At 36.1% G+C, this 18,567-nt stretch overlaps 1 protein-coding gene across 1 annotated transcript in view; it reads left to right on the forward strand.

Moving 5' to 3' along the window:
• Window positions 1–18,567, forward strand: part of BTBD9 (BTB domain containing 9) — a 105,094-nt gene that overhangs the window by 71,548 nt on the left and 14,979 nt on the right. Inside the window, exon 10 of the mRNA XM_065755273.1 lies at window positions 8,086–8,193. Within this exon, the coding sequence (XP_065611345.1) occupies window positions 8,086–8,193 (108 nt within the window). The remainder of the gene's footprint in view (window positions 1–8,085; window positions 8,194–18,567) is intronic.

Genomic DNA, 18,567 nt, shown 5'->3' on the forward strand with positions numbered 1-18,567 from the left:
CGTTTATTGAGGAGAGCCATCATATCAGAGTCAGCTAGATTTCTTTTTCACTATACAATTAGTACAAGCTCTTGAATACTGATAAGGGCACAGTTTTTTTACAAGGTTGGGCTAATTATGTTATTTAGATCTGGACTGAAATTCATTGATCTATTCTTACAGTGGGTATGTTTGTGGAAATGAAGGAACCAGCTTTTGGGTATTGTAAAAGCTTTCTGCACTTCATTTGCTGTTTTCCTTTGTGCTTTTGGAATAGAATGGAGAGCAGGAATGTAAACAGGTGAAGAAGAAAATATTCTTTCCAACCTCAGATTCAGAATGTAAATGATTTTGTTTAACAAAGTCAGGCATTCAAAACCTTGTCTTGATGTCTCTTTGTTTTCTGTAAATTTAGTGTATGTTGTCAGGAATTTAATTTAAGTTGCTGTGATAATGGAAAAAAAAATTATCTCTTTGAACTAATGGATTAGTGAGTGAAATTTGACATTTTTTACATAATTGCCAGTTTTCATTTTCCAGCAGTGGAAAAAAGGAAGTCTGAAACTGTTTAGTCTGAAGGAGATAATCAGGAGAGAGGTGTAAGGAAATGCCTGAGACTGTGTGGTTAGTCTTCTTGGATCCTCTTCTCTGTCTTCTCACTGTGCATTTGCATTTCTCAAAAGTAGACTTTCTAAAGTGATTTCTGAGGGAATCAAAAAATAAAAATTAAAAAAAAAAAAAAGAACAGGTGTAGGATTCCCATATCTCCGTATCATGAAAATAACTTGCTCCTTTCTTCCAAAGCTATGTGTTTTGTTTTCAGCTCATAGTGTTTCTGTGATGATTATAAACATTAAACTTTAAAGTCAGACATCCAGACTCTATCCATTACAAATGTACTGATTTGTCTGTTTACTTGCTACACAAGTTATGCATACTGTGAGTCCAGCATTGTTCTCACTGTATGAAAGAAGTTGAATAAGAAGCATAGCTGGCAGCTTTCCACAGTGAATATTTTATGCTTTTGAGTTCGATGTTTTTATTGTTAAATTAAGTATTGCATCTCAAGTAGAAAACTAGGAAGATACAGTACTCAGATTTCTTAAAAGAGGTAATTGAAAATGTAATTACAACATTTTCATGCCACTTTGAGCTTCAATTTTAAGTAGCAGCAGAAACTTGCGCATGTGAAAGAACAAGAGGAAAAATATATTAACTAAAAGGTATTGTTTTCAGTTCATAGTCACTGTCTTCCTGCCTTAGAATTTTCTACTGTCTTTCAATTGGTGAATCATACTGTCTCTTCAAGCTAGTGCAATACATTGACTTTCCTAAGTCTTATTATTTAATAATGTATTAGATGAACTATATTTTTGATTGTCAGGAAATAATTGTATAACTGGGAAGTATGCACACCAAATTAATAACTTTTTATTAGATACTTTTAAACAAATAGGCATTTCATTGTTTATGTGCTATTGCATTGTTAAGATATGAGATCAGATTCTCATCTTTCTTTGATGGCTTCTCCTGCATATACAGTACAAGCAAGATGAACAGCTTTCCTTAAAAAATGACAGCAATAAGCATCATCATAATCAGGATCTGAGAGACAAGATGACCTGCCTTGCCTAGAGAGAGAAATGCTGGCACTGTGTTATCCTTTCATTTTCATATTCTGACTAGAAAAAGCAAGTGTTTTAAGATATGTCTATGTCAGATCATAGGCAGATGAGGGAAAGATGCCCCTTTGAGTGGAGAAGGGAGGTTTCATTACGGAGCAGCTGTTTCTTTGTCACGAGTCTGTAACGTGCCTTCTACTCTTCAATGTGGAAGACAGTGATGAAGACATCTCTAACACTGGGAAATCTGTGGCTGAAACAGAGGTCAAGTAACATATAGACATAAAGCAAAATGTCTTACTGTTTCATCTTAATGGAAATGGGTTATTTTTTTTGGTTGATTTTTTTTTTTAGCAGGTGTTCCAGAACTGATTAAACTGTGTTCGTTGCCTGTTTTCCCTGTTTATGCTCACTTGAAAAATTCCTTGATCTCATTCTTTCACCAGGAGAACATTTCCAGGAGCACTTCCTTTAGGCTAGCCACACTACAGAATGTCATGAATTGTTCTGCCCCCAGAAACTGAGTCACTGGGTTTAGATTCTAAAGGAATAATTAGAAATTCAAGTCTACATTTTTTACATTTAGAGGCATCAGTGTGCTCTTGAGTATATTTGCATCAGAGGCACTAAATACATTAACCTTTTTTTCTTAAAAAAAAAAAAGGTAGAAGACGCTTTTAGTTTCTAGAAATCAGAAATCCACTGGAGAGAGCCTCAAAGCCAGAATGTGTTACTATGACAACTAATTTCTGAGTATTGAGAAAAGCAGGACTGTTGTTACTCAGATACACTTTAGAAATATACTGAGAACTAAATGATTCTGGAGTATATGTTACCTGCATGTTTTCTGCAAGATCTATCGATTTATTTTAGAATCTTTGAATCATTCATGTTGGAAGGGACTTGAGGAAGTGATCTTGTCCAGCCTCTTCATCAAAATAGCATTACTAAGAAGGAACTAAGACTATCTTATTCGAGGCTTTATGCAGACAGGTCTTGAAACCTTAAGGGAAGGAGATCCACAACTTTTCTGTGTAGCTTATTCCAGTATTTAATTATCCTCACTGCACATTGTTTTCCTTTCCTGTGGTTCCTCTTTTCTCATGACTCTTGGCCATTGGGAACTTTTGCTTCAGTTTCTGAACACTGTCTCATATTTTACCCGTTGTGCACCTCAGGAAAGAGCCTGACTCATAACCTCTTTTCACATATTGAAAAATGCTGTGCAGTTCCTCCAGCATCCCATTCCAAGCTCTCTTAAGCTGAGCAAGACCTTTTCCTCAGTCTCTCTGTGCATGTACTCCAACTTCTAGAGCATCTTGGTGGTCCTTTGCTGAACTTGCTTAGATTTATCAGTTGTATTGGGTTCCAAAATTGGATACAATACACCACTAGGGGGTCTAATGAGTGTCAAATAAGAATAATCTCTGTCATTTTTCTGCTGATTTGGTTCCTGTCGATGCAACTCAATATGCTGTTGGTGGCCTTAATTGCTTAGAGGGCACATTGGCAACTAATCTTTAGACTTCTGTTCTCTATGATTCCCATGTCCTTTTTATCGCAGACAGTTAGACTGCAGCAATTACTACTACAGTGAGTTAGTCTGTATTAGATATAGGTTCTTGCTTTTGATTTAGAATTTCATAGGGTTATTTTTCTTTGCACATACCCCCTAGTCTTCCCAGAGGCTGGCAATCAGCCCTGAATGGCAGCTGCATCCTGATGGTGATTGAATCCCATAACGTGCTGTCATACTCAAACAATAAGAGCATGTACCCATGCTGACTGGGCCTGATCTCTCAGTTGTCCCCCACATTCTGTGTGATGTCCCTCAAGACATCTATCTGCTCCATAACCTATCGTGGTGCCAAGGTCAGGCTGACAGAATTCTTCTGTAGCCCAGTGGTTTCCAGATTAAAGTAAATACAAACGTATTGCATCTCTATAAAAGTAGATTGAACCTTTATTCTTGTTTAATCTCTTGGAAGACTTTATTATTAAAATACATACTTTATGGTTAACTCGTTTGCTTTTCATATTCAGATTAATTCTTAAAGTAATAAATGAGGCCAGGAAGCTTTGAAGTGTTTTTTGTTTGCTTCTGTCATCACCCCATACAGCTTTTATGCTTTCTAATATTCAATACCACTTCTCCTCATGTAGTTTTTTTTCTTTTTTTTACTGCTCATTTTTTATTCGTGCCTGAATCTGAGAGTGAGATCATGACTCAGAGTATTCTAACAATCACACAAGCACGTGGAAAATATGCAGGATTTTGACTCTTTTGGAGAATTCTGAAGAAAAAAATATTGACTTTCTGCAAGATAACTACTGAAACATGAATAACTGCACAAACCGAAAGGGGATTATAGGCAACCAGAGACAACAATTGAATTAGTTTTTAAAAGAAAGTACTTGTTCCACGAGTTTCCTTTTCTTTTTTCCCATTTTTGAACCAATGTCATTTCCTCATGTTTTAGTTTCCTACTGTTTGTTTTTTTGCTGTTGTTTTTCTGTAAGTTTGCAGATAGTTCATGAGCATAATAGTATGAAATAAGTATGCTGTATTTGATAAATACTGAATTTGTAGTATTTAGGAACTGAATGTCATCCTGTAAGGTTCGCAACTATTGTTTGATATTCTGCTATCACCTTTTGTTTAAATAGTTATACAGCAGGCTGAACTAAACAGTGACAATCTTTTGGGGGATTCTGATAGTAAAAAGCAAGCAAAGATGACACAGAATATTCATACAAGTGCAGAACAATCAGTCACAGGGGAACGCATGACATTCAGGGAAGTATTGCTGGGAAGGTACTGCAGCCTCTTTCAATGTAACAGACAGTACAGTCAGTTTCCTGTACCTATAACATGAAATTTCATTTATATTTGAAAGCTTATATTGAAAGTTGTGTAAAATGAGGCATCTTCAGCACGTGATGGAAAAAATAGTATCATATGAAATGATTAACAGGCTTACACTTAAATACCCAAAGATGTGGCATATTAGACGTATGTTTGAATCTCATGATCTTGCAGGGGATGAGGTGAAGCTTTGTTCTGCTTACCTTTCTTCATCTTTAGGGCATGATTTATTAACAAGCGCTAGTTTAGCTTTATTCTAATATAGACAGCTCTAGAGCCACTGGGAATTTTGCTTTCAAGAGGCAGTTCTAGTTAAAGTTCTGACATTTTCATTAAAGTGTTCTTCCAGTGATTTAATATGCATTATAGCAAAACATAGTTTCTCTTCAAAAGTTTATCTTGGTAACTTGTCTGGAATGTGCTTGAAAGATTATTGTAACTTGGATAAAAAGTGATCCTTGTGCCCAGTGTGCACTGGTGAATATTAATTTTATCAAACTGAAACTTTATTTCTGCTTATCCAGAAAGGCATTTCATACAGAATAAATTTGAACTAGATTCTATGGTAAAGTCTTCTTCCTGTCTCTTTCTTACAAAAGATACTGCTGGGAGGTGAAGTAAGTTTTTATTTTCTTCTTTCACAAGTCCCAAAGAAAGAAAAACCTACATTTAGCATTCATGCTGAGTTACTTTGGGAAAGATTCTTCCAACACTTCGTTCACTTTGTGTTTGTTTTGTAATAATCCCAAGCCATATGCTTTTTCAAGCTATTTATCTTGGGCTGAGCTGTTTGGGGAGAGAGCAATTATACACGTTCTCAAAAGAAATACATATAATACGTATTTCCCGTTAGCCTTTTACTCTAAAGCCAAGCCAGCTTTGATTACAGTATTGTTAATTGTAATTACAGTCACTAGCATGCTTCTGATTCTCAAACTCTTTGAAACCCTCGATCAAAGAAACAGGACTGAACCTCCATGATGAAAAGGATACTACTGAACACCATAATTAGCTACATTTTAACAACCATTTAAAAGAAAACAAATTTATGTATGTGTTTTCTTTTCCATCTTTCTAACATTTGGAATGCTTCATGATGACTTAGATATTAAACCAATTCAGCATCTAGTTTACAGATTGAAGATTTTAACTAATAAACTTTTTGTTTGTTTTTTTAAAACAGGAAGTGTACTTCATTCAGCCTCTTCGGTATTTGGATACCTTTTAGGTGTAGAAAAGCAGAATGGGGAAGGTCTGATCAGGCCATATGGGTTTTATTTCTTTTTCATTTCTGTAACTTAGTCTGCCATGTTGCTATGTGCAACTATTTTTATTTTTTCTGTTAGCTCCGATTTTTTTCATTTGTGAAGAATACTGAAATGTACAAAAAGGCTTCTGTTAAGGGTTTTGTTGGAGCTTTTTAAAGCTACTTTTGATAGCTCGTTATTTTTGATAATATTAATGAGCTGGGCTTAGCTGAGGGCATTGAGGGAGTATATTTAAAATCTGCCTGTCCTGTAGACCCAATTCCACTTTAGGATTCCAAAATAGAAAATAAAGAACTACAGCAGATTGCTTTGAACAGAAGGGAATAGCGCTGTTTTTAAGGCAACGATACAGTCACACATGTCCTTAATAAACCAGTTCTGAAGACAGTCCAGCTACTGCTTTGAACAACATTTCTCTGTAAGAGAAAGGGTTCTGTGTGCAGCAAATGCTGAGGTCATTTTCCCCCTCTAGCTGTCTTGCATTTCAATGTTAAAAGTGAGCAACAATGTTTGCAGTTAATGTTTATTCCAGCAGAAGTAGCAGCTAAAAGCAAAAAAATTTTCTCAACAAGAAGAGAATTCATAATATAAAACTTGAGCGCTCTTCTGAAAGATGATTAAAGAAGACAGCTTGAAACTTTGCCTGGGAAAGTCTGTACTGTGGCACAAGTTGCTTCGCTTTTCGAACATCTCAGCTCTTTACATTATCGGATCCTTGTCTATCACACTTTGATAAGTATGGGTCTGTAGAAGCTCTTCTACAGGATGAAGGATGAACTCAGATTTGCTGCATTACGTGGCTTTCACAGTTCTCTAGTTGTATGTGGCTGTAGTTAGTCTGATTTAGGTCATCAGTACAGTTGTAGCCATTCTGGATGGTTAGCTGCACTTTGTTTATTTGTCTACAGCAGGTTCATTGATTACCTAATTATTTGCAGGGTAAATAAAGTCCAACAGTTTGTTACTCTAGGAATTGTTAGCTAACACTGAAGGCAAGAACCTGAGGATCAAGAGATAGTGACTGGTAACTGGAAGTATGTTGCAGTGTGGTATTTATTCTCCATATGAGTACTGTGTTAGGGTTCAGAGAGTGAGAGTTTTAATAACAACAAAATCAGCAAAGCATAATTTTAAGTAGCAGACATACTGTGGACTGTGCACTTTAGAATATTGCCATTTCAAAATTTTGTGTAGTTTGAAGAGAGTGTTGTATCACCATCTTCCTGATTTTGCTTCCAGTCACCTCTAACTGAAATAGAAAGAAGATACCAGTAATTACAGCCTTTCAGTCTCAAGTCAATGTGTGGCAAAATTATGGAGAGAATTCTTCTGGAAGTTGTTAAAAAATATGTAAAAGAGAATTCAGACATTGGTCACAGACGGCGTTGGGTTCATAAGGGGAAAGTCTTGTTTAATGAACTTCATTTCCTTTTATGACAGGGTTACCCAAACTTCACAAGGGAATAGTTGATGTAATCTTTATAGTTTTCAGCAAAGCTTTTGATTCTGTTTCTTAAAGTATCCTTCTGAACAAAGTATCTAGTATACAGTTAGAGAAATACATGTGATGGGAGAGCAATTGGCTGACTGGTCCAGCTCAAAGGATAAAAGCAAATGGGGTTACATCAGGATAGTGACTAGTCACTAGTGGGTTTCTGCAGGGCTCCATTTTAGGGACAGTTCTGTTTAATATTTTCATCAATGACTTAGATACAGGACTTGAAGGTATAGCTGCTGCCTTCCTTGCATGTAGAGAGGCATTTCAGAGAAATCTTGATAAACTGGAGGGCTTGGCAGTCACCAACAGCATGAAGTTCAACTTCAGCCCAGGAAGTTCCAGTTTCTGAACGTGGGACTGGGCAATCTTGCTTTAAAAAAAAACCAACAACCTTTCTTACATATTTAAGAAAATAAATAAATAAAAAAGAAAAAAAATGCAGTTAAGAAGGCAGAGTGTAATCCTCTTAGTCAACAGAATATTTTTATCTTTCCCATTGTAAACTGACCTTCCAAAAAAGATCTTTGACTAAGGTTTAAAGGACGCAATGCCACTTGCCAAATAGATTAGTTCATTTACTGACTTTCAAATAAATTAGAATTGGGTGAATGTCATAGAACAATGTTAGTAAGATGGTTATTGTAAGTTACTGGCCTTAGGATAATGAGTATAGAGATAACATTGAGATGACAAGAACAGTAAAGACCTTCCTGAGGACTGGAGTCACGTTATAGAAGAAACAGATAAATTTAAAGGAGACTAAGAGGCAGAAGTACAGGGCTAGGAAGCATAAGTGAGCATATGGGTTTGACCTTTATTTTACTTATCACTCAAATGCTTCTTCATACTTAGGTTACTGCTTTGGGACTGTGATGATCGAAGCTACAGCTACTACATAGAGGTTTCAACAAATCAGCAGCAATGGACCATGGTGGCTGATCGCACAAAAGTTTCCTGCAAGTGAGTTCATTTTTTTTTCCATGTATTTGCATGAAGCCAGAACCTCGAGTACTGTGTTCAGTTTTGGGCCCCTCACTACAAGAAGGACATTGAGGCCCTGGAGCGTGTTCAGAGAAGGGCAACAAAACTGGTGAGGGGCCTGGAGCACAAGTCTTATGAGGAGCGGCTGAGGGAGCTGGGATTGTTTAGTCTGGAGAAGAGGAGGCTCAGAGGAGACCTTATTGCACTCTACCACTTCCTGAAGGGGGGTTGTGGTGAGGAGGGGGTAGGCCTCTTCTCCCTGATAAGTAATGACAGGACGAGAGGGAATGGCCACAAGTTGCGCCAGGGAAGATTTAGATTAGACCTCAGGAAGCATTTCTTTTCTGAAAGAGTGGTCAGGCACTGGAATGGCCTGCCTAGGGAGGTGGTTGAGGCACCATCCCTAGCGCTGTTCAAGAAGCGTTTAGATGAGGTGCTAAAGGACTTAATTTAGTAGTTGGGTAGAGATAGTGATAGGAGGATGGTTGGACTAGATGATCTTATAGGTCCTTTCCAACCTTATGAACTTATGAACTTATGAACTTATGAAAAATTGTTTCCCTTTTTTTTCCTATCTGTATCTACGTAGATGACTTCTCAACTGTGAAAGGAATTATGGTTATATAGCCTGTAGATAACTAATTCCAGATTATTCAAATACATCACAGTCGTAGCTTTGTATCTGGCTGAATATCTAGACTTTCAAACCAGAATCAAGTTGTTAAGAGGCAGATGAGTGCTATGCATTTGCCCCTACCACAGCACACAGATGAACTGTACAGAGCTGAAAGGAGTGGGAGAAATTAGCGTAGGGCCCAAACCATAATAGGTCAACCATTTAACTCATTTATCTAAATTTCATCTCTTCTCTGTGGTGATCATGAGGTCAGTGCTGTCATGGTGGAATACCAATGCCAAAAAATCATAAAACCGTGACAGTGCATATAGGACAGAACCTCTGCTTTTAAACAGGATGCTTCCATAGGAAAAAAACACATGTAGCTTGAAAAGATAAAAACAAAGAAAACTGACAACAAAACCCTTTCATTTTTATTTGTATACTTCAATGAGAAGAATTGAGGTTTGAATATGCTCCACACGTATACTCCTTTGACTTTTCTGTAATTATTGCGTCCAGTGGTAAAAATCTAATATGGAAGAATCATTCAGTATTGATAGCCACCTTAAACAATTTGATAGTTCTAATTCCAGCTGGAATTTAAAGATAGGCTGCAAAATTATCCATGTTACATATCCAAAAGCCAGGCATGCTCAGTGTTCAATAAATGTTGGTAGTATGTGATCTCCTGGCTGATCCTCAAGGAAATTCAGAGTTTGAAGAAACTTATTTCCCTTCTTCTTTCCCCTCTTGTTTGGTTTTCCAGAAGACACACTTTCTCTTACGCGTGGGGGCAAAACTGAAGTGTTTAGCTAATTTGGGGACAGCTCCTACCCATCATGTACTTGTGCCAATTTGCAACACTGCTGATACATATTTGCTAAACTTTATGCTCCATCTCCTAATGTGTAGTGCCATTTAAATATGCCTTACAGTGTGGTCTTAGACATATAGGTGAAGGAGAAATTGACACATGCTTTCACTGCCTGTAAAGGAAGTATGGTATTGATGGGCAGAAATCCTGTTTTTTGTCTTCAAATCTGGAGAAAGAGATGTAATCATTCTCAAAGACATCTCAGTTCAGTGGGAAAAAAAAAACATTATCCTGTCTGCCTCAGCAGTGGTAACACTGAAACCAGAAACCAGAAGAAGGAGGAACTGAAACCAGAAAAAAGAGAGAGTCACAATATTTTGCGTTATTTTTTTACATTTTGATACTAATAGTTTAGGACAATCAAAAGAAACACTTGGACAAATGCAGTTGAAATTGCTGGTGGACCTCCTAGTTCAAGTATCTATTCACTGTGTTCAAACCACATTTTTGAAACTCTTAACCTTGGACAAAAATAGGTGCATTCCTGAAATAAGGTGGCTGTCCCTCATGATATACTTGAAAGTATTGACTCAAAACAGAAATGCATTGGAAGTTCTCAAATCTTCAGGAACTATTTTCATGTGAATTAGAAAATTGCACTTTCACTGAACTCTTACTCGACAGACATACATCCAGCTTAGCAAATGACAGTCTTAAATTTAAAGATTTATAGTGTTCTAATGCTGCCTCTAACTGTCTGTTCTCAATAAATACAAAGACCTATTCCTAAAGCTTACAAAAAAAGCTTGATTAACTCCAAAACAATTCAGTTCAGCAAGGACTAGAAAATTTTAAAGAAAATAGTTTGATTTGAAAAATCTTCATGAACAATTTTCATTTCAAAAATCTTTATTTTTGAAAGTTTTTATCCTCTGTAGTTATATTTAAATCCGAGATAACTTGCAACTGTGGTATGTTAAAAGATTTGTGGGCCACCCCACAGCAAGTGGGGTTTCAAGATTTTCAAGTGAATTCTTTGCACTTGAAAGGATTTTTCATATTCAGTTTAAATTTTCTGCCCTTCTACGATCAGCAGATCACATTTATAGCTATCTCACCACAGAAGAGAATACTCTTTAAATACATTTAGTTTTCTCTTCAAGTAGGATTTTCAGAAATGCTGGAGTTTTTTAATTTTAAAAATTACTCTGATTGTAAGAACGGAGTATACTCCCTCTATATATATATATGTATTCACATCTAAATGTATGAAACACGAGCACATATATACATAAAATAATGTTTACATATTTGTATGTTTTATATTCATATATAAATATACATATAATATTTTTTAACAATACATGAATAAATAACACTAAATAAATGCCAAAGGCTACACACATGAGGAAGTTCTTGTAAAGTTCAGAGATCCATAATTGCTCACAGTCAGAGCTGGACCACTGTCATTTTCTTGAAAATATTGGAAAGTGGTATTTGGGACCAAAGAAGCTAAAGAGTATTTTAATGTGGGACAGAAGAATCATCATTCAGTGACTCATGCACCAAATGAAGTCCTTAACTTGTTGGGCAAGGTTTCAATACAATCTTAATGACAAGAGAAAATTGAACCAGTCACTTACAGGAGTATGTATGGATTTGGCTTTTTAACTTTGTTTCTGTACTTGGGGGGTTAAAAAAGTAAAAAATAAAATAAAAAAATCCTGAAGCAAGCTGAAAACAAGAAAATTAAATGATGCTACAGTAAGGCAGAGAGTGCAGTTTGTCTTTTTTCTTATTATCAGGTAACGGCAAAGATACTCCTAATGTATGAAAAATATTTATTTTTCTCTAGTGCAGGAGCTTTAATTTCTTATCTAAGCTACTTTCTCTAATGATTCCAAACTCAGTTGTTATATGAAATATTCTTTAGCCTGGTGAGCAGACTATTGGTATCTCATTTCGTATAGGGCTTTTAGATCCTGTGTGCATTTCATTCTGTCTTTGTCCTTCTCTTTACTATTGATTACATAGGTATTTCATGCAAACTGCATAGATCCAAAAGAGAAATTTTCCTCAGAATGTCTTTTAATCAAGCAGTTCAGGAATTTCCCAAGGATAGGTGAGAGCCAAACTTTTGTGTGGTGCCTTACTCACCCTGGGGTTTGAGCAGCCAGTTAAAATTCCCACATTTAGCAATTTACCTTAACCAGACTACAGCATATTAGGATGGAATTAACAATACCCTCATCTCTTTGGTCTACGTATATTTATCAACACAGCATCCCTCTGTCTTGGAAGAAACGAAGTCTATTCAGGTTTTAACCATTTTGTCTCAGCCAAATCCTGCTGTTTTTGATGAATACTGGAACATCCCAGCCCTTAGAAGTATAAAAGTAGTTAGGCTTATGCAGCTTTGTTTTAAAAACAAAAAATGGAAACAAAAAGACATCCACAAGATAAGACCTTGCATGGGACTTTGACTGCTTGTCTGCCTCTCAGAGCAACGAGTCAACTATTTCAAAATAACATATGTGTACTTGTGTGAGACGAAGTGCAAATACCTACCAAAAAGTATACCCCAAATTATCTCTTTATAATTTCTTTTATAAATTTCAGAATTCTAAACGGGTGATGGTGACCTGAAATCCTGGGCTTACCCTTCCCTTGCATTACATCTGTGTTAAATATCCTTTAGTCGGCTCTAGAAAAACAACTTGCTAGTGCTGCAGCAGCAAATGAAAGTGGATAGAGTTAAAACTTCATACTGAATTTCACAGGGGCCTACATTCAAAGAGATAGAATACATGCAATGAAAAAATTTACTTTGTTAGTAATATTCTCTGTTTGCTTTTTCTCTCTTCAAAGGCATGTGGATAAGAGCTGTTTGCTTTGCTCTTTGCTGCTTGGCTTTGTCTGCATAATCTTTCAGTGGAGTTAAAATCTTTTGCTGAAGTCGTTCATTAGTGTGCAGCCTTGCAAGTGTTTTGTGAGATCACCAAATCATTATACTGCATCTCTGGCACAGGGGGTTGGATGACCCATAAAGCCTCAGACCTCAACAAACGTCTTTGATGATCAGCAAATGGCAAACAAAACAATGAGAAAATTAAATCAAATTCAGCTTAAAAAGCATATATTGATTTTGGCAGTCTACTGAACTATGAAGTTTCCCTTTAAACTCTCAGTAACGTTGCTTTAGGTTGTTTTAATAGTATTTTTAATGTAGGATTTTGTGTAAATTAATAGTTCAGTGCTCAGATCTGACAGACTATTCCTAACCTCCTCATCTCTCTCAATTTTAAAAGGCTGAAGACAGAAACTGTATGTTTGTTATCTTCACAGGGAAGCTTGCTTACCTCCCCTAAGTGAGTGCCAATTAATGCATTCTGACTGTGTAATTGTCAGTTTTAAAATTCTCTATGTGAATGTTTTCTTTGTTTGATTTCCACAATAAATTGCTTTTCTCAACACAGTATGACAGCAATGAAAAGCAGTCATGTTTCATTATATTTTTTAAAACATGTATGATAAGTTGGCTTGAGTGTGTAAGGGTTGAACAGTAAAGACATGCACTTGTTAGAGAAATTTGCTGATAAAAAGGCTGAAAGTCAAATGAAAAACAAGATCCAAAGACCAGTGGAAGTCACGCCTCAGAGTTAATGACTCCTTTGATAAAATAAGCCTTGTAAAGACAAATATGCAACAGGCTGACATAAAGGTTATCAACTGAGCATCATTTTGAAAGTTCTTGTGTACATTTACTGTGAAATGGATCTGATCCATGATAGCAGATGTGTAATGTTTAGGTTCCCAGTAGGAAAAAAAAGAAATCTAATACACTAATATTATTTATTTATGAGCAGTTCTATAGTAATTGATATCAACTCTCTATATGGTTGTTTAGAGACAGATTTATCATTTTCTTTGTGGAGGGTATGGCTTTATTTTCAGAAGCTTTATAACATACTGCATTATGTCAGATTTTTTTTCTCCTGAACTTGTTTGTTATTTGATATGCAAAGCATACTGCTGTTGTGATAGATGTTTAAAAGCTTCCAATCATCATTTCACGTTTCCATTGTTTATTATCTTACGTAATAAATATTTCAGTTTCTAAATTCTGATCTCCATTCCCCTCAATTTTTTTTTTTTTTACAGTTTCTATCTGGAATAGTTTCATGTGACTTGCCCTTGGAGGTGTGGATGCAAGATTCATTAACATATTCCTTTTTCTTTAGCTGTCCTCATAGATTTTTTCAAGAATAATTTTCAACCTTGAGCTTTACTGCTGTTGTCCAGGGTTTCAGACTTCTGTCATGCTGTTGTCATTTAAGCATCTCCAGTTTTCAGGCACTGCTTATTTCCTTTGATAACAAATCACAGGTGGAGGACATGCTGGAGAGGTCTCAGGCCAAAAACACCTTTTGCATGTACTGCTCTAAACAACTTTTTGAATGCATAATAGAGAGTTTTCCACGTTCTTTAAGAATGCAAACTAAGAAAATAGTTCTAGTTTGCAAAATGTTAGTGGTAAACTCAATTTTGGTTATTCTTTCTTTCCTGTATATTTGTGAAATCTTAGTAATCTCTATGTGAACATTTCTTTTGCTGTAGAGATAATATTTGAAGAGTGTGAATACCCTTGTTCATAACTGCATGTAGCGTGTGTTACATACTTACATATGTAGTTCCACATCCTTGGCCACAAACAGCAGTTTTTAACTCCTGTTCTCCTCTATTTTCTCCAGTGCACCCTCTGATCCTATCTGCAGCATTTACTTGCATCCAGTTTCAACCATTGTCTTCCCTTTAACTACTTTCATATGACCATTTTATCCCATAATAAAACCTCTTGAGCACTTCAGCTGTTTTGCCTTTCCATCTGTCCACGTGCTAAGTTTTTTTCTGTTGTTTCCCATTAGTCTATCATGCATGTGTTATCCTGTCATACCTAGACTGAGGAAAAAAAAAAACTCTCATTTTTGTGTAGTCCTTCATTCTGTCTCACGCCTGCGGTGCCAAGTGGCACAGTGGAACAGGATGAAAAGAGATGTTCTTGAAGCTGCTGCGTTAAACACTGCATTTCAACCACAGCTCATCCTGTTTTACGTGGAGTTAATTTCATAGTAAAAGTGTTCTTATACCCCTTGTGTCAAACAGAATATATTTCAACCACAGTTCATCCTATTTTACGTGATGTTAATTTCACAGCAACTCTGGGTAATCCAAATGTCTTGTCCAAGTTGCACAACTTTGTGCAGACCCATTCATATAATACAAAGATGAAATATAGTTAAGCAAGATGTCTAGGAAATTGCTATGTTGTTAAGCTCAAATTGCACTTCACAGAAATGAACTGAGGGTTCTCATTAATCTGTTCATTATGCTGCTAGTAATGCCTGCTGAAGCAAGTCAGACAGATATAAAGAGTCATTTTGTGTAACTATTGAGCCAATCGAGGCATTAAGTACATATTTTACCTGGTGTTTATATGCTCATATTTTGAAAGATTCTAATAAAGCAGAAGAAAAAATAAGACTTGCCTTATTAAGCACAAAAAAGTAAAAAAAGATTTCTCAGACAGACAGAAACCAGAGTTGTGTACCGTTTCAGAACATTGGGAGGCACTCACAAGTGTGAAAATTCTGCTTCTGGCATTTAATTTGTTGGCCTTTATTTTAGCTGAGTCAAGACTGATTAAGGAAGGTCTAGTTTCTTTTATGTTTCTTAACAGCGATTCAGGATCACAAGAAGGTTTACAAGTCATTAAGTAAGCCTTGTAAAGAGTAGCAAGGTGGTGCTAACTGCAACATATGTCTCTTTTGAACGCTTTACCATATGCTTCTTTTGCTGCAGCTCTTCATGTGCTTTATGCATTTAAGGTTGTATAGCTTTTTTTTGTTTTGTTCTGCTGTTGCATGTGACTGCCATGTTCTCAGCATAGTACTGCGAGGGCAGTGAAGAAAACATCACAGTATTACTGACATCAGTTTGGATGTTAGCTCAGTTCTGCCTGAGGGAATACAACGGACACCCAATAATACCCATAGTATCAGCACTGCCTGTTTCTTTTTATTCTATAGTAGGATCCTTCCATAAGTACTGTGGCAGTACATTGGATTGCACTCACTGAGGCAGAAAATATTCTTCTTTTGAAAATGTCTGCATATGCACATACCTGAATGCATGGACATCCACGCTCTCAGCACCTTTATGAATAAATATTACTACAAAAAGTCATGCACGTAATAGATCTCCTATGAAATGGGCCCATTTTTCTGCTTGAAATTGAAAAGGGATGCCTACTACTTAAATGTTATTTTGCTGACGTGTTTGTTTACTTTGATATTGATTATTGCATAAGGTCATCTAACAACCCAATAAACAGGACATGCCCGAAAGTTCATGAACAAGATGCTGAATTACTATTCTGTCTGCAGTTTCCATTTCTCACAGGCAAAGTCATTAAATACAGCACGTGCTGATATCTCCCTGTATAGTCAGGAGGCCAGACAGATGTCATTGCATTTTATGCTAAACGTGGCATTCTGCTTTATTTCTAAAGATTTGACCTAATTAGATAGTTGGTATTTGAGAGCTGATTTCATTAATACTTGGAAAAGTATGCATTTTCTTATGGTGGACAAAACAAGGGTAGTCTTAAGCATTACAAATATCCTGTGTAAAGATATATGCAGTATTAAGCCATTGATTTATTCACAGTAGTATTTTTACCGGGGCAAATTATATCCATAAAACACAAAATGGAAGAATTATTGTATCTTTGGATTCATTCTGTGGGGATTTCTGTACTTCGTGTATGTGATGTGCTTTTTAGGATAATACTCCATCTGTCTGATTCCCTTCTGCTCCTTGTTTTTCTGTTTCACTGAGTTCCCACAGTGAGAATTTTGCTTTTTATGATGCCACCACTATTGAATGTTGTGTTACCTAATTTCATCCCATTATTTTACTTGTATCTCTGTAAGCTAAATTTTCTTGCTTAATGAATTTTAATACACATCAACTGTATCCTTATGAAGTCATTCTACCTGTTTCCTGTAACTCTGTGTTCTGTTTTAACAATTCTGCCTGACTTTATTTCATGCTTTTTCATCATCAGTCTGTTTATTGTGTTTTTAAATGATGGTTGTTAGTTCTACCCAACTTATTCTACTTTGTCTCTATATACTTTAGTATTTAGGTACTGAGTTGGGAGCACAGGAGGGTGCTGCATTGTCTGTGTTCTACAACACAATAACAGAAAGAAAAGTTGTATTTGCTGTTTTTGTCTGTCTTAATTCACTTCAGTCTCATCTCTAAAATTATTGCAGTCATGGATGTATTTACATTTTTTTTTTCTGGGCAGCCCACTCACGTTTGAGTCTGAAGTCAGCGAGCTTTGTTGTCTGACCTTGAGGTTAATAGATAATTCACTTTGGTAGGATAAAGGGCTATAGTTTTCCTGCCTTCCATTAGCAAACCTTTGTATGTTTGTGTTGCTGTTATGAGAAGGCACATGCTGATTTACTTTTTTCACTGCTTCGTTCTTATTAGAGGCTGTGGTTCAATTTACTGCATTCCATGGAGGTTTGACATGTCAATTAGATGTTATCGACAATAATAGAAGGGCAGTTGCTGTAAATGTGAAGTTTTTATGAGTGGTCCATGAAATGGTGCCCAAGGGAATGCAAGAGAGAAGAGTGATAAATACAGTGTTACACTGTAAGCTGCAAAGGAACTGATTAATAGAGAGCTGATTCTGTCTCCTATCCCAAAAATATTTTTCTGTATTCGCTGTTAATCAACTATTCCATTTGTGTGAAAAGCTGTATAATAACAATATCTTACAAACTGTTCTAGGATTACAGGGGTAAGAAGTCTTTACAGTTAAAAGCAGCCCACTAGTTGTATTAGTGGGTATGTTCATGTGTTGGGTGGCTGTTCATTATCTTTGCTATCTAAATGAACATCAGAAGCAATAAATATTGGTAATGAGTAAACACAACAAAAGCAATTCAACTTCTAGGATTGTACATGCTTGCCTTCTGCTTGTATGCTATGAAGTACAGAAAAGTTTGTAAACAAAATTAACTTGTAGGTCAAGATACTCAAGTCCACAGCCTCCATCTGTGAATAGTGTAGGTGTAGATACCACATGCCCCATTCTTGATGCAGCATAAATTTTGGCTCGTGGCATTCTGTCAGATATTTGGCAGCAATTTGCTAATAATTACGTTTTTTTATTAGATTTTAGAATATAAACTATGTTTCTAGAAGTACAGAAAAATATCCTATTAAAATGTCCAAAATGTCCAAACAAGCTAAATTAGTGAGTACACAGCCTGTGCAGTACAGAAGTGTTGTTGGATACCTACATTGGCATGTGGATATATTTGACAAGGAGTACATACATTTAGCTTTGCTGTTGCTTAATTTGACTATTTTTAATGTTATTTAATGTAATATTGTTTCTAAAAGAGCAGATTGTAAGCACTGAAGCTACAAAAGCAGAGCTATTAGCAGTCTTGTACTAGAAGTTTGTTAAAGAATTCAGAAATACAGACTTCATTAAATATATTTTATGCTTTATCAAGCTCACATTTTCTACAATAGATCATACGCAATAGAAGATTTGTAGTATTGCATTGTTATTTGGTAAGTTTTGGCCTTGTTTCTCGGAGTGCTGCCGAATGCAAGCTGTTACTTCAAGCTTCCACTTTCCTTGCATCCTTAGTTTGTGAATGTGTTGGTCATGATTGGTCTCAGGATTTAGTCGACAAAGATATAGGTGGAACTGCTCGTAGTTGAAGTTAAAAACTGAAATGCAGGTGACCTTTCAGTCTGCACAGTGTATTTCTTGTACTTCCTCACTCCCCATCAGTAACTTGGGAAGCAGAATGGGAATTCAAACTTG

The sequence above is a fragment of the Cyrtonyx montezumae genome, unplaced genomic scaffold (genome assembly GCF_038088225.1).
Source record: "Cyrtonyx montezumae isolate F1298 unplaced genomic scaffold, pur_monq_1.0 scaffold_0, whole genome shotgun sequence".
Lineage (NCBI taxonomy): Eukaryota > Metazoa > Chordata > Aves > Galliformes > Odontophoridae > Cyrtonyx > Cyrtonyx montezumae.